The sequence below is a fragment of the Nestor notabilis genome, unplaced genomic scaffold (assembly GCF_000696875.1).
Source record: "Nestor notabilis isolate BGI_N333 unplaced genomic scaffold, ASM69687v1 scaffold5426, whole genome shotgun sequence".
Taxonomy (NCBI): Eukaryota; Metazoa; Chordata; class Aves; order Psittaciformes; family Psittacidae; genus Nestor; species Nestor notabilis.
In genome coordinates, this window is record NW_009931364.1 from 16,202 (window position 1) to 33,561 (window position 17,360).

Consider the following 17,360-nt stretch of genomic DNA (forward strand, 5'->3'; position numbering starts at 1 on the left):
TCCCAAAATATTTAGGGTTAGCTAAACGTGTTGGAGCACGGCTGCTGCTGGCTTCTACATCAGAGGTATATGGAGGTAAGAATGTGTTTAGAGCTCCTGAAATGTGACTTTGTAAAAGGGTATTTACAGTTTGTCAGATGATAGAATGATAGATTTTCATCACTGTCTTAGCTTGATTTCTTTATCAGGTGTACTTCTCACAGTTTCAAATGTAGGCATTAGTACTTAAATCTCTAGTCAGAGTGGTGGAAGTAGACTTGGACTGTTGTCTGTAACTTTCCTATGTCTTAGTTGATCTGTTTTTTCCGAAGGGCTTGTGGGGGATTTTGAGTGTTGAACTCTTAATTAAAAGTCAGATGCCATAATTAAAACCTTTGAAGAAAGAGAATTTCCTTAATAAATCTGCATCTCTCTTTCCATTCATTTATGAAGTGTATTGTTACAATTTAGCAATCACTCTGGTGTGTAAAGAGATAAGGGCATAACCTCCAAGCCAAGAAAATAGTGATTGTGCATGCAGGCTCTTGTGGTGTCTCTTAAAACGTAATATTCAGCAATACTGCCATATCTTTCCATCTTTTACTGTTAGTAGGAAGTGAAGTAGTGAGAAAACGACTGATATAACTGCTAGCTGGGTGCAGGAAGAATCTGAAGCACTTCCCTGGGGTGTGCAACAGACTGCGTGCCTACTAGAGAAACTTCCTGCTGTTGTGGACTCTTGCCTAACTGATAACAGCAGTGTTGCAAAATGAATGGAGATATACAAGGCAGAGTCCACCAGCTCAGCATCAGTAGTTTTGAGAGTCTAGGCTTTAAAGAAGAAACAAGCAAAAAAACCCAAAACCAACCTCATCTTTGTAACAAGATAAAAAGCTTTGTGAGGAAAGTGGGGAAGGACAAAGAACATACCTCAAGGAATATACTTTTGGTGGATTAACTTCAGTCAAGAAGATTCAAAGCAAATACCCAGGCAAGAGATCAATAAAATGACCAGCCAACCAGCCAAATAGGCAGCATTCCTACTGCCTTCCTTTCCTTTGATTACCTATGGTTTGCCTCTACAGAATAAAATAGTATCCCCAAGGACTCTTCTGTAATTGAGCAAACAGGGGACCAACAGGCAAAAAAGACCCTAAGGTTTGGAGTCTTGTTGTTCTGCTGCAATCTGTCTGCTGAAGTGGAAACCTAGAAATTCACATTATCAGGCTTTGTTGTGTCAGTAAATCCAATGTAGCAGGGCGAGTCTACTCACATTATACTCTGACTAAAAGGGCAAAGTAATTTTGCTGAGAAATGAAGGACAGAAAATAAAGTCAGAAAATATGTTAGCTGTTTCCACAGGAGTTCTCAAAGCAGTGTTGTATAGAGAGTTGCTACGTGCTGCGTAGAGCTGCCTTTGCCAGTAAGGAGGCAGAAACTAAAGTGGCTTCCTTCTATTAAGAATGTTATATGCTTTTATAATTACATAAAACCTCTCTGCATTTACCATTGCTCTGTGGCTCTCAGCTGGAATTCATCTGTAATCATGTCTCTAAGCGGTGTATGCTTAGGATAAACCAGAAGAAATACAGCAAGTGCGTTGCTTTGCTTTATTCTTTAAGGAATGCAGTACTTCTCCTTTTTTTCCGTTATTCTTTGTTTCTTGTTTCATAAAACTTGAAAATGCTTTACATTTTTTCCAAATCCAGTGAAAAATGCTGCCTACATAAGCTGTAATATTTCTTCTGAATTATATTAGTTTAAAGTCATATTTGTGTCCTTGAAATTGTCTGGTTTTGCAGAGAAGAGTTGAATTTGATCCTCTGTTTTCACACTCTTTTGGGGAAAGCAGGTGATGGCTGTTGTTTGCTTATACTCAGTTACCTTACTTGCCTCATCTTCTTTAAGTATCATTTTCATGCTTCTAGTGAATATGCTTTAAAGGAGTGGTGTTGAAACATACTATTTTTTAAATACATAGTTCAGAGAGAAGCTGTTGAATTGTATAGCACCAATTATCTGCTGAAAGCTTTATTATATAAAGTCACCTTTTTGCTAGATGGTCATTTAAGGGTTTTTGTATTTTTTCCCATAGATCCTGAAGTTCACCCTCAAAATGAGGATTACTGGGGCCATGTGAATCCAATAGGTCCAAGAGCCTGCTATGATGAAGGAAAGAGGGTTGCAGAGACCATGTGCTATGCATACATGAAGCAGGTATTAAACTTGTATTAGAGTCAATGGATTTTCTGTAATTAATGAAGGTTAAATGTATGGTAAAACTGGAATTATGTGCATTTTAGGTGTAAGGGGGAAATGAGAATGTCTTAAGTAGGAGTGCTCATACTGTAGCTGCAAAACCTGTTTTCTTTAATGCAAAAGTTTTATTGCATCCATCTGTTGTGGGTTTTTTCAGATGAGCAGTGTTCTACAAGAAAATGTGCTATAGTCTTATTAGATGTAATAACGCCTTTCAGTATCATAAATAGTTTTTAGACAGGTTAAACTGAGGTGACCTTACTAATTTTGGGAGCTAGATAAGAGTTGTTTTAAGTGGGACCTGTGCTGAGACGTACTTTGCTAAATAGGTCTAGTAAATGCGTCATGCTTAATGAGCGTAATTGTAATCAGACTATACAGGTGAAAATAAGGAACTTCTTCAGTGAGTACCTGTATAGGAGCAAAATATTTTAAATCACCTTAGAAAAGTCTTTAAATTATGTAAGTATAAATACAGACCTGAATGGAAATATGAATACTTAGCTATATAATGCACTTTTTCACATAAATACAGTAACATAAGGTAGAAATACAATTTAAAATATTTGTGAAACAATACACGCCAGTTTCCCTGGGTTTCATAATCAACAAGTAGAATCTCATCATTAAGTAACCCAGCATCCACTCTTTACATGTATGTGAATCTTATTTAATTGCTGTCTCTAGGAGACCATTAAATTAGAAAATATGTCACACTAAAGAAAGTCATATCTATTTCTCAGTGCTTGTAACCTTAATGTGCAAAGATACTAATGTAATATATTCTGTAGAATAGAAATGATACAATAGTAAGTGCTTTTAGAAACCTCGAATATAGAATTAAATTTAACCGTTAAGATTGTAGGGATAGTGCTTTAGTACAGACATGGTAGTAAATTTTCTCTTCTCTTCTGCTAGACAGAGAAAGCAGAGATTGGTGTTTCTTTTGCTCTCTTTTGAATCATTTAAGGTCTAGCATGGTAGCACTGCTCTTGTTCAGGATGACGTCTTCTGTACTTTAGCAAAATATTCCTCATGGGTCTGAATATTGTAGTTTTTATGAGACATTATTGTGCTGTAGGGTATATTCTTTTGCAAGTTAGTAGTACACACTGCAGTATTATTTTAGAAGGGCAAGACTGTAGGTCATTTTGAAAACCATAGAGTGTATCTTAAAGCCATAGGATGAGTCATGATACTCTTCTATAAATTTTATGCAGGATTTACAGAGGACAGTAAAGGTTTGTAAGGTGGAACTGTAGTGCATATATACATTAAGTGAAAACTCATGATGCAAATGAGCTGTCTGTCTTAGTGGCAGCTCAATGAGGTATTTCTTGTACTTCATTATCAGTTAGTGGAAAGGTCTGACTTCTCCTATGAAAGTAACTATTAGGCTTTTAAGAAGATTTTCAGATAGGAGTGACCTAGCCCAAACCAATTGGATTTACATGATTTCAGGCTAAAATACTTCTAGAATCTTCTCAGCTTCAATAAAAAGAAGAAACAAGCAAACTTATCTCTGCTTTTTTTTTTTTTGACATTTCTTCAAAAGTTTTCAATCATCACACACATTGTTAGGTACCTTAAATACCTATCATGTTCCCAAAAAATATAAAATAGAAATTGACTTCTATATTATATTTCCAGGCAGGCTGTTTGAATCGGAACAGTTCTTGAATCTAGTCAAAGATGCCTCTTTATTCACAGTTGTTAGAATTCCTCAGTAGCTTGTTCTGACCAAGACCTTTCTGGTACACTCTTATTTATGCTGACAACATTGTTTCATTCACTTATTCTGACCCTATAAATTAAGTATTTTTTGGCTTTCTCTCCTCTACACTGCTGTCTTTAAACAAGCCCAGCAGTACTTCCTTATCAAAGAGTCCAAGGGCATTAGCAGCATTCAGTACTATAGAAGCATTTGCTTGAAAGGAGAGGTGGGGAGTAAAATACTTGCTGAGGAAAAGCAGGGCTCATAACAAGTTCACTTCATCCCATGTGAGCACCTGAGTGTGTGTTTTGAGAGGATATTTGCTATAGGCTTCTGGGAATAACTCTCCATAAATTCATGGGGGATCATAGATGAACATGTTCCTTAATGTGAATGGAAATACCTCCTTCTGAAACTTTTCTTAAGCCACAGGCAGCTTTAATTCCTTGCCCTGTTCATCTGGGAACTAAGTTGCATCCTCTGATTCAGATGTCTTCATAATTCCCTTTTCTTCATCTCTTTTTCAGTGCTTGCTAAAGCACTCCCTCCTAGAAAGCTATTTTCAGTTCACTCAATGCCTTAATGCAAAAAAAAAACATTACCAAGCAGTGCAAAACTATGCCTTAACAAGATGCAAGGCATAGTTTTGGAACTCTCTTATAATAACAGCTTGTCAATCTGTTTGCTTTCTTCTTTCAGTACTCTTATCATTATTACTATTCTGCCTATCTTTCCCTGTCCTCCTGAAGGACTTTTTTGCATAGACTTCATATACAGGTGTGTGAGTGACTTGCTATAGATGTGATATGACCGCACAGCTAGTAATTTTTCTCCTCTATAGAACTCCTGTTTTACTAGATAAGGTAATGCCACCGTTTTCCAAAATGAACAGCATTTTCCAAATGCAAGTAAAGTCTTTCTGGACATACATAGGCAGAGAAAATGGGGTGTGTGAGGTGGAGAGAATAAAAGGTAGGAGGGGAGTTTCAGCGTGTAGTGAATTTTGTGCCATGTTCATGAGTTGCTATTCAATATGCATTTAACTTTTTAAAACACTGTGGTTGGAATTACGGAGTGACCTGGAAATCAGAATATTTGTGTACCCTCCATCTCTGGCTTGATTTAAACACTAGTCAGAACCTGACACTTCCTTCATGATAGGGATCTGGTATGTTTGCTTAGGTGTGTCATAAATAAAAATACACAGCATTTTAAATGCTCAGCATATAAAGGGTGTTTTGTGAACTAGTTTTAATTTCTTTTCTTATACCATTTCTTATACCAAGGAAGTTGTCCGGAGCTGAAGCAACACTTCAAGTTAAGTGGAATGTTGCAGGGAAATTGTTCATCTCCTTCCACTTTCTTAATCGTTTTTTCTATCAACTGTGTGACTCTGCAAGCTTCAGTGGTAGCTTAGCTATACATGTGATAGTTTTCAAATTGCCTTAGAATAGCTTAGATCTTCCGATTAAGTATTCCACTGGATATAAGCATATAGAAGTGGCTCGAGCTATCACAATCAGGTGTTAATTATAACCTTCTTTTGGTGGACAAGCGTTATGGTCTCCGTTATAGAATTTTCTGTAACAAGGACTGTGAAGGTTCAAGGTGCCAAAAAATCTTAATAGGTAAGAACCTCTAACACATTAGAGGTGAAGTATATTATAAGTGAGAGAATAGCACATGCAAACTGATGCTGAATTTTGTTAAATGTAAAGTGCATTGCAATTGCAACATGAGCGTGATTTTCTGTTTTATATTGGCTTGTACATTCCCCCGATCTTTGATTCACAAATTGAGTTGGTTTCAGTAGTCATAAAAAGCCTTGATGTAAGTGTAGGGGTAATGAAAACTGTTGATGAAATTGCAACCGAAAGGCATTGAATAGTGAATAACGGGATAGATATTGAGTAATAAGATAGAAAGCAAATAGCTATGTCGAATTAAAGCAGTTTGCTTTAATGTCTTGTAGGAGTTTATCTTTTATTCTCTAATCATTGCTTGTTGTTTTCTTTCCTTGATATTCAACATAGAGTATTTTTAAGCATGCAGCACTATTTTTTTGGTGGTGTTATATAAAGTTTGCTAGCACTTTGCTTAAGAAAAGCTGCAGAATTGATGTTTTTTGTGGAAGAATTAAATTGAATTGTTTATGGTTTTGGCAGCACAGGAGAAGAGGAAGCATTGCGTCTCCTCAGAGTAATGGTCAAAAGCCTAGACAGCAGTCCTTTAATATGTGTACCAGGCCAAAGTTGAATTGTAGTGATAAGAGCTGCAATGGAACCCTCTAGCTTTTTAGAAGCCATGCAGAGGAGTTTCACATCCAGGCATATTAGTAAGGCAAAGGTTGGAGAGGGAATTCCATAAGATGCTACAGGCAGTCAGCAACCGTGGGTACTGCCTGTAAGGTAGAGTTGAGGTGCTGCAGCCCCTCTCACTGCTGACTGAAAGGGCATTGGCACCCTTGAAGTGCAGTACCACAACCAGTGTCCTATCTGAGTTATGTATGAAGTCAGTGAAATTTAGAAAGAAAAGAGTCATCCACAGCTCTTTTCCTCTGCAAAGTCTGAGGTCACACACTCATATTAACATTCTCAATAAATCTGGCAGTACCATTGAAAACTTCAAGTACTGCTTGTGGTTAGTTGCTTTTATCTTCCTGATTAGCTGGCTCCACTTTGAAAGGCGAAACAGTGCTGCTTTCAACCGTTGTAACTGCATGGATCACAAATAGGCTTTTATACTTTGGAAAAGAGAAACCACAGATAAAAAGCCTTCCTCATAGTTCAATAAAGTTAAATCCTAATAACTGAGGAATTAAGTAATGCTAAGCTTTTGAAACTGGCTTGTTCCAGTTACCCTCGTGCAGCCCTTCTGGTGATCCTGCCATTTTCTAGAGCCTGCTGGTATGTATTCTCTGTGCTTTTTGGACTAATAGTTCTGCGCACTTTCTAATGAGTTATTAGAGCTGTCAGAATTCATTTTGCTGTGTAGGAGCTCTGCACACGAACCAGAACACTGTGTTTGGTCCTGTGTAAATGCAGAAGTAGCATAGTTTTCCAAAGCTACCTGTTGGTAACATTCAGTTGGAGTAACTGAGGTGAAAAGCAGAGAACACTGCAGTAACTGAGATGGTATTCTAAAAATGGAAACTGATGTTTTATTGGGTCATTATTAATAGGAGTCCCTCTGTAAGTGGAGTTTCATTATTTAACTCTCTGTTTCTCAATAGTATTGTTTTACCTGAGTTGTCAGAACTTGGTAATACAAACATAGCATGGATATAATATGAGGCTTTTTTTCTTGGCAGTGGAGCAGCACTTTCCAAATTATACGAAAATAAAGCAGGACAAAACTGTTGGTTCTTCTGACCCATATTCAGACACAATGGTGTTGCTAATGCTCTAGTATCTTTACTGTTTCTATATGCTGTATGCTGTTAATTGCAAAATAACCTTGAACCCCAGACAAGGTTAGAAGACTGTATTGCAGTGATTATCAAAGCTGTGGACTGAACAAATACAGGCAGTCAGTGTGCTGGTGGAACAGGCCTGTGGCTGTTTACATTGGCCATGTACAGTACATACAAGAGGTATGTGAACTGAAGCAAGTGTTAGAAATAGGACATATTTTTAGCAGGGAGGTATAAATAATGGTATGAAGAGACCTCAAAGAGAAGTTGTAGCTTCTCTAATCTGGAAAGTGTTGGACTATAAGCATGGTAATATTTCAGCCATCAGATAAGAGTACTGGAGGTATACCTTGTTTGCGGTCAGGGATCTGTATTATGCCAAAAGAAGTCAGGTTATTGTGTTTGTCCTTCCTAGCTTGTTTAGGAGCTTTACTGCTTATGAAATTCAGATCTCAGCCTCACAGTTTTTGCAAAACAGTTTTAAAAATCTGTTAGTAACTAAAATCTTACTTTGCTAATACATACATACCTTGGACCAAGTCTCAGGATAAAGTATTATAGCTTAAACATATCACAGATGGATATTGGTGAATACTGTGCTAGTACTTCTGCTATGATTACAATTCAGGGTTTTGGGAACAATTTTGCAAGTTAGTTGATGATCTCTGAAACACGTGGGAAAGTGTGTGAATTAGTTAAAAAGTGACTAAGCAAGCAAGGGATGCAGGAAACAATCGTAGTAATTTGATAGATATTGATAGACTTTTAGCAGGTCAAGGTGATATCCATGCAACTCTCTGGGCTTCCTCTGGCAGATTTTTTGAACCCAGTTGTCTGCTGTAGAACAAACAATTGCAGCTTTCCCTTTCCTGATTTTTTTTTTTTTTTTTTTTTTTTTTAAATGCAGGGCCACCTAATTCATTCTTGCTATTCAGATAGATCCATAGACTTTACAAAGAAGCATGGTTAATTAGCAAGAGAATCTTGCCTGATATCCTTATGAATTACAGCTGCAGGATATATTCGAGCTGTTTCAGTTAAAAGAATCTCTTGACTTTTGAGTTGTATTCTCTACTGGTCTGTTTTCTGGGACAGTCAATATTAGGAGGTATCATTTCTTAAAAGGCTCATAAAATTTAAATATGTCTTTTTTTATTAAGATGATTCTATAGCATCCTTGATACTTTGATACTTCTGGAGCAGGGACCTCTAGAAGTAAGTGGCAAAGAAACATGCTGAAGACCATGGACAAGTTTGTTTTGCAGGGGGGACTGGATAACTAATACTAGTTTTTGACTTCTCCTAGCTGTAGAATAGTATGAGTATTATTCAGAGGAGGTATGTCTGTAAGATATTCTGTAAGTATTCGGTGCATCTTTTCTGTTTTCTCCCTCCATCTCAACAGGTACAGTCTCTGTGAACATGTCCATATGGTAAATAATAGTGAGCTGAAGTGTTTTGCTAGCCCACAATGCTGCATTTTATTAACTTGCATTTAGGCTCTTTCTTCAGTTGCTCAAGGAATTGCTCTAATTAATCTACTGTAGGAAGGCATCGTCTTAAACCATGAGGGCAAAAGCCAGTTGATCACTTTTGATCTCAGTGTCAGGGATTACTCTCAAGCTCTCTTTTGTTTAATAGTATAAATGTGGGCCAAAGAAGTTTTTCTCCTTTCTCTAGGATGCAATAAAATATTGTACATGACTTACTGCTGCAAATCTGGGGAAGTAACTGGCTTCAGTAGTCAGAATGTGGTGAAGGTGTTCAGTCGTAATTAACATCTTGTTGATACACAGAATGACAGGACATAGGTAAAAGTATCTCAGTATTTATAGGCAGTTAATACAAAAAAGAGTAGAGTTAATCAACATGAAAAAAGGATCACTTCAAAAGAGATGTTCATGAAATGGCAAAAGAAAACTTACAGCAATTTTCAAGTTACTTTCTCCAAAATCTTTCTGTGGAAGAGGGTTTGGTTTTGTTTTTTTTTAAGTAGACAGATCCCAGTTTTACAGTCACAAGTGAAAATTCAGCTGCATAGAAAATAGATTTTTCAAAGCAGTAGGATGCAGAGAAAAGGTTTGCTAGATGACACTATAAATAACGAGTTACTCATTTTAAAAGACAACATTACAGTGAGGGAAGGGGAATAAATAGAAGGGAGAAGAAATGCTGGATTCACTGTGGCTATAAGTAAGTGCCTGTAGAGAATGTGGTATTTTTCTTTTCTAGATCCCTTGCTAGTTTCCAGCCAGTACTGGAAAACAAGGCTGTTGCTGTAGCTTGTGCAGTACAAGAGAGGCTTTTTCGTCAGCATTGTTTAATGAGTTATTTTTATCTTGAGTACTAGCTTCCAAGTGCCTCATTTTCTGTACTTGTTATTAATGGCAATATCTGGAAAACCCGCGTGAAACACATTCCCTCCCTGAAGGAGCCAGTGTCCTTTTTAAGATAGAGTGCTGGTCATAAGTAAAGAAGAAGCAGCTCTATCGGAGTATGTATTTCCAGGTACATGGAAGGCATTGGGAATGGCTGTGCCACATGCTGATGGAATTATGTTTGACATGTTATACTGCTGTGCTTTTTTAGCTAACAGGAAATAAAGAATATATTCGCAACTGATGAACTTTGCATGGCAAGGGGCTTCTGCTCTTTCCAGGGCCTCTCAGCAGGGCCAAGTGGATGCTGTGGGATTATTTTTTTGGCTCTCTTGTGGATGCAAGCTGCTTGTGTGACAAAGACCCAAGACTGTAGCTTTTCCTATGGCACAAGGTTACTGTTAGCTTACAATTTGGTTGCAGCTATAAACTACATTTCATCGTGTCAGCTGAAACCTTACCTGCAGTTAAACAGAACTGGATGTTATTTGGCCTTTTCCATACTAGGAAGTGTTGGGCTTTACCAATACTACGTGGTGTTTTCCATTTCTCAACACCAATAGCCAAAGTGTTAAATGTGCCTTTTGCCTCACTCTCTCATTTGTAAAAAGCTAATGAAGTTGCTTTCACGAAACATCTTTGAGGATTCATTTTGAATCCTCCTGCTTTGAGGATTTCATTTGAATCACTTGGAGACCCAAGAGAGAACATATTTTCCTGCAAGTTTCTCTTGTACGTGAAGTACATTTATTTTGAAGAAAAATGTGTTTCCAGGTCTCTCCTGAATAAAGTGTGCATGAGCTTGCAGCCTTCAGGCACAGATGTACCAACAGTGCACTTCTTCCACACACACGCTCTTGTCATCCAAGAAAATGGCAAGCATTGGTCTAAGCCTTAGTAAAATGCCTTAGTAAAAGGTATTGTAAATACAAGATGCTCTGTGTATCGTCCAGAGGAATAACTGAATGTTTGCAACTCCAGAACATTGTGTTTGTGACTTCAATTGCTACAGTTGAATCAGAAGCACAAAGTTTGCTTCACATAAGTGTTTCCTGTGACTGATAGAAAGATGGCACTTTCTGGGAGGGGAGAGAACCAGGGACTGTGATGAAGATGTATAGGCCTGAGCTGCAGTTGACACCTTCCTTCCTGCCTTGTGGCTATCACTCGTATATGGTACCATGTGTCTGTTCGTAGCATACCACACTGCTCTGAACTCATCAAGAGCCAAGTGTATGCGTCAGCACACAAAGACCAAACATCCTTCTTGTAGGTTTTATCATGAACTGTGGCTTTTCCAAATGAGTATCAATAAACAGAAAATACCTAGAGAGATTACTTCAGTCTGCAGTCTCTCAGTGTTAAAATGTTTTGTCCAGACAGTTTCCAATTTCATGTATTTGTTGCATTTGCTTTGAAAATTTGCAGAATATCCTGCAAAAAGGACTTCTGGAATGATAAAAATGTTCCTTGTAAAAAAACTAAGCCATTGAAGAGACCTGCACTGTGATGTGTGCATTTACACAGCCTACTGTGTATCAGGGAGCTAAGAAACATTGTGGCAGTGGTCATAAACCCCCTTATTTTATGGCATTCATGAAGATATTTATCTGAAGTGTTCAACTTCTCTAATCTTTGGAAGTGCTACCTTGATACTCTGTCTGGCGATTGTAAGACTGTGCAAAAAATGTACGTAAGTCCCAGGTGAAATAAGTTGTTGTTGGAAGGGTGCTATTGGAGAGTCTTTAAGTTCTTGCTGGAAGAAAATGCATATGCTGAAATCATCAGCTGCTCTAGCACAGATTTAGAATTTGCATTACAAATACTGAGAACCAGTATAAATTACCTTGCTGTATGCTCTGCTACAACTGGTAGCATTGAGGAGGTTTTAGAAGTATTTCATGGTGAGAATACAATGCTTGTTAAAGCTGTAAGAGGGATTCTTAAGAAAGCTTTTGGACAGGGAGAATTAATTTGCACTTTTAGGACAAAAAGCACTTTTATTAAGGTAATAACAATTGTTTTTCTTTGCTTACAGGAAGGAGTTGAAGTGAGGGTTGCCAGAATATTCAATACCTTTGGTCCTCGAATGCATATGAATGATGGTAGAGTTGTCAGCAATTTTATCCTACAAGCTCTTCAGGGAGAACCACTAACAGTAAGTAATGACCATTCAGTGACATGAAGAACTGTTTGCCTTTATATCCTACCCTCATGTGCTGTGAAAGAAAAGGAATTTTAGAAAACACTGAGGTTTCTTCACTCTGGACTCACAGAAGTCTGGAGTCAGTGCTGTTCCGTGGAAGGCAATATGGAGAGCTTTTGTTATTATTTTTGCAACTGCCATGCTCTCTAGATTTTATCAAGAATGTAATAGAGGATAAATAGAACATTTTGCCCAACATCACTGTTTTGTAGGAAGTAACTGTCTGACATTGAAAATTACTGAATGTGAGAAAAGAACTAAGGGGACAGTTTTTTAGCTGACCAGGTCAAATAAAATGAATTATCAGCAATAAGCAGTTGAGACAAAAAAAAAATTCACCCTTGTATCATCACAGAATTTGGCTGACAGGAATACCAAGCATTGACCTTTTTAGAAACTGAATGTATTCAATCTCTTTGTTTTCTCTAGAGATTAGTTACTCCATTTGAACCATCTCTTTAATTTGAAGATACTCTAGTCTATGCGAACACAACCATTTTTGCTTTGTATTATTGTAAAGGAACCGTTTATTAAGAAAAATTGGGAGGTATTAAGAGAAATTGGGAGGAGGAAACTATATTGTATTTTCTAGCCATTGCCTGCAAATAGGAAAGGTAGCCACATGGATGACTTCGCAGAAGTCATGTACAAATGACTTAGGTCTGTAAAACCCACAAGCTAAAAGAAAACAAGCAGAAAGCTTTATATACTTGCACATATATATACCTGCTTCCTGTTTGCTCTGGGAGTCCATCAGGCCATCAGTGCACTGTCCTGTTGTATTTCTTTCAGAATCAGTTATTGGGCAAACTCTCAAACCCCTGATCTTACCCAATACCTGCTAAAATGTGAACAACTGATTCTGAATCAGCCTCGGAGAGCAGCAGGCTTACCACGTGACAAATGATGGCACGTATACCAGCTGTATTGTCTTTCCTGTCCCCTAGGAAGACAAACATGCTTTCTGTCCTGTCCCCTCAAAAAGTTTTTCTGCTGTAGCAGGTTGATGATGTGTGTGCCCCCAGTTAACCTTCAGTGGTTTTACCACTTAAGTGTACCTATTGATAGCCTTCAGAATTTTGAATATTCATGTTCTAGGAACTTTAGTACAGCAGGCAATTAAACTGTGAAAAAACTAATGTTACCTGATACTGTTATGTACACTGCAAGTATACTTTAATGTCTGGTTGAACTTCAACAGCTTTCTTGCTCCAAAGTGCCAGCACATAACCTGAGAAAACATTTTATCTTTTCCCCTCTTAAGATTTTGATGTGAATCGGTAGAGGTGACCTTGGGAGTCTCAATCCTCTAGAAATTATTCTACCTCCCATTTCCCCAAATAATAATATTTAGACCAAAGTGATGCCTCATCCCTGCCCCTACTTGCTTTAAATGCTTACAGTGTTTGGGGTTTTTTTGACAGGTTTTTGTTTTTTTTAAAGGCCACTAAGTAGTCTCTGAAGTTGGCCGTTGCTAAGAGTGAATAAAAATTGCTAATCATAACCGCATCTTAGTAGTCTGAGGTTTGCTTTAAATATTTGGCTCTCTTTTCTGGCTGCATGTATGCTGCAGCTTCTTCCAGTGTTCCAGGAGAGGACAAACCACCACTGTGTCCTACATCCCTGAGTATGTTTCCTACATGCAGAGTTCTGGTTAATAAAATACCTACAGATATGTTTACTGGAGACATGTCCAAGAGGAGGAAGACCTTCAAAGAACTGATACTTTGCCAAAGGCTCTGCAGGCACATCTTTTTCCATTCCTGTAACATTGAGCTTGTGTCTCGGGTGTTTCTCCTTGGGACATTTTGTAGAGTGGTGTGGAAAATGTAATTGGGCTACAGAAAACTTCTATATTGATGTAACTTTTCTAATTTTCATCTGGTTTCAGGTCTATGGGCCTGGAACTCAGACAAGAGCTTTCCAGTATGTCAGGTAAGCCTTGTTTTTACTGTCTGATACTTACTTCACTTGATGGTTCTTTGAGCTTGGCCAGCTTTGCATATGTGTACATTTTAGTCAGATAAATTTTGTTCATTCTTAGGCCAGATTTACTTTCAGAAGGGAGACACAGAAGTTTTTAAAAGTACCAAAAACCAAAATGTTAATTGGTTTAAGACTTTATATTGGGGTATCAATGTGTTCTTCCTATCAAGGGGCAAAAATAGGTAGGTAAGTTTTTCATGCTGAACAGTTTGTTGCTCCTTGTATTTTAATGCAATACTGCCACCTCGTGTCTTTGGGGGTGCTGTGGTCAGTGTGTGTACTGTACATTCACATGTCACCATTCCTGGGAAAGGAACCTGATGAGAGGGTATTACTGTAGCTAATATTTGCAGTGTTAGCAATGCCAGAATGCACTTTCACTGTGAAAAAGTGAATCTGTTCCTCAGAATCTTCTGTCATGCTAGCTAAACTTCTGTGCTAGGCTTCTTGGTTGGTTTAATGATTCTCTGCTTGAAAATGTTTTCTCCCTCTGTTGAAAGTAATAACAGCCAGTGATAGACATTATGGAAACCCCATCAGTTCAAAGTAACCACTCAGTTCCTGATTATAAGTCATAATGAAAAGGATCTGGATTTGTATGTCCAGGGGCAAGTTGCTGAGTTTGTTGCTGATAATCCAAAATAACTGGGTTATTTTGCTGGAGGAAGTAACACCAAATGCTCCATCCCTGGCAGTGTTCAAGGCCAGGTTGGATAGGGCCTTGAGCAACCTGGTCTGGTGTGTGGTGTCCCTCCCCATCGTGGGGGGGTGGTGTTGGAACTAGGTGATCTTAAGGTCCTTTGCAACCCAAACCATTCTATGATTCTGTGAAATACTGTTTTTTAACAAACTTGGTTTAAGAATTTGTGAAAGCAAGTAGACAATTCAAATAACAAACTGCAAAGCAGGTGGGGGTGTCATGTGCCTCTATTACAATTTTTTCTGTTTGAAATATTAGTGGAAATGGGCCTTCTAGATATGCTTGGGCACTGGAGGGAAGAAGAAGTTTTAATTGTGTTTTGGTAATTTGATTTATTTATTTTTTTTTTAAATAGTCTTTGATATGCTCAAATGAACTACAGACAGTGTATCCCAATATCATCCATTCAAACTAACCTCCAGTTCAGTATATCAACAGGAATGTGGAACAAACAGCCAAGAAAACATGCACCCATTGAAGTATACACTGTATACACTGCTGCCTGATCTGCTTTACTGGAGCTCTGAGGAGGCAGCTCTCTTTTTAGACAAGAATATTATTTATAGGGAAGTGGAAATTGCCTCAATCTGTTCTTCCCTTTTTATAGTGATCTTGTGAACGGGTTGGTGGCGTTGATGAACAGCAATGTCAGCAGTCCTGTCAACTTGGTGAGTATGAGAGCTCCACTCTACTGTGTTTACTGTGCCGTGGCCAACATCACCTCTCTTTCCATCTTTGTCACTGATGCTGATTCTAGAAGAAATAAATGGAGAAAAAAAGTTCTTTCCATTGAATAATGTATTCTTCCATGTGTTCACTTTATAAATAAGTTCCTAGATATTGCAATCTTATAGTTCCAGGAACAGGATAAATATGTTAGAATTTTTCATTTGTTTTAGCAAAAGATATATGTAATTAGAATAAATAAAAAAAAATGTGGGGGACATGCGAAATACACCAAGAATTGTATTTCTTTGACTGAAGACTGGTTTTAATGGAAAAAAAAAACCAAACCAACAAAAAGATCCAAACACCCCCCCCAAAAAAAAAAAAAACCCACAACGAAAACCAACCAACCAAACCAGAAAACCCCACTGAAGGATTACTTAGCTCTAAATAACTAGAAATCACTTCATACTAGTCTTGATTAGAGGAAAATGCTAAAGTATTTGATGGTATAATTTTCTAATGTTGATTAAGGCTGCTTAGAACTTTTCTAATAAGATTTTTGTTCTCTCACCTTATTCTCAGCAGTGGATACAAGAATAGAAAAAGGATGCATTTGCTCTGTCATTTCTGTGTATGCCAGCTCTTGCCAAATCAGATACTCAACTCTGCAAGGCAGCTGTTCAGTAGATTTTCTTTTTTACTGTGGCCAGTTCATTTCTGTGTTTCCATCCAAATGCTGATATTTTTCAAACCCCATCACATGTTTTGTCTCCAGAAAGCTCAGTGTTTAAATCTATATGTACCTAAATATTCAGCTTTAAGTCAAACAAGATATAGTAAAGAAGAGTTTTACAACAAGGAAAACCAGGCATGGAGGGAACTGAGTCTGTTGAAGATGAGCTAATGTGAACTGGAAGCTTTTCATTTAGTGTTTTGTTCTGAAACGTTGATCTAGAGTTCACGTGCAAGCTGGTTAGAAAAAAAGCTAAGGAATAATTGTATAGGCAAACAAGTAGCCCTTATACATATTGATATATAAGCTGTAGGAAAAGTGGAAGCGATTGTTTGCAGCTAAATTAGTTTGGTTTCCTAACTTTGGATGGACTGAGAATTTAGCATACTTCATTGTATCATCTGTCCTCGACTCAGCACTAAGTCCTTGAATCCAGATTTCAAACTCATGATGTGGTTGTGTGGGCTGCTGAGTGGTATATGCCTTTACTGTGATGGAAGTGCATTTGCCCATTCTTTACAGACTGATTTTTTTTGGTCACCCCCCTATGTACATTGAATTAGCAAGGCCAATGTAATGGAGGGCAGCTTTTTGTCAAAGTTAATTTTCATTTTTCATCTAAGTAGGAATAAAGCATAATGTTTAGCTTTCTCACAGTTTTACATGACCCTGTTGGAATCATGACAGAAATTAAGTTGTTTATTTGTTATGGTAATGAACATCCCTTCTATTTCTAGGGAAACCCAGAAGAGCACACTATCTTAGAATTTGCTCAGTTAATTAAAAAACTTGTTGGTAAGTATGATAAGTAATGCCTGGTAAAGCGTATGAAGTACTTATTGTTGTTAGATGATTATTACTTGATTAGTGTGTGTAATATATGGATTGGTCTTTGTAATCTATGTAATTGGTCTTTGGATTTCTTAATAATTTTATCAAAGACATTTAATTATATCCCAATCTTATAATTAAATATTACTAAGATAATCCAAATCCTCTCACTTGTGTGTATAATATACATGAACAGTAGAATGAATACATTCTTCCTGTGTATCTGTGCAATCTATTACCCATCATTTTGTATGATGTTCATGCATTTTTGTCTTTGTTTTGGCACAAGGACACACATAAATGAAATGTAAAATATGTGAATGAAAATCTCTTGCATAACATCTTAGCTGAAATATGGATACTTCAGCAAGGTGGTTCTTCACAATTACGCAGGCTTTTCTTCTCTAACTACCACTAAAAACCTCACGAGGGTGTCAGCACCTTTCTTGTATGTGTCTGGGAAGAAAACACTGTGGCTTTCTCTTCATTCCTG

At 37.5% G+C, this 17,360-nt stretch overlaps 1 protein-coding gene across 1 annotated transcript in view; it reads left to right on the forward strand.

The window, feature by feature from the left end:
* UXS1 (UDP-glucuronate decarboxylase 1) overlaps window positions 1-17,360 on the forward strand; it is a gene marked incomplete at its 5' end in the record, with an annotated part of 35,793 nt that overhangs the window by 13,954 nt on the left and 4,479 nt on the right. The window contains 6 exons of the mRNA XM_010015849.1: window positions 16-75; window positions 2,075-2,196; window positions 11,781-11,900; window positions 13,840-13,883; window positions 15,242-15,302; window positions 16,774-16,831. Of these exons, the coding sequence (XP_010014151.1) occupies window positions 16-75; window positions 2,075-2,196; window positions 11,781-11,900; window positions 13,840-13,883; window positions 15,242-15,302; window positions 16,774-16,831 (465 nt within the window). The remainder of the gene's footprint in view (window positions 1-15; window positions 76-2,074; window positions 2,197-11,780; window positions 11,901-13,839; window positions 13,884-15,241; window positions 15,303-16,773; window positions 16,832-17,360) is intronic.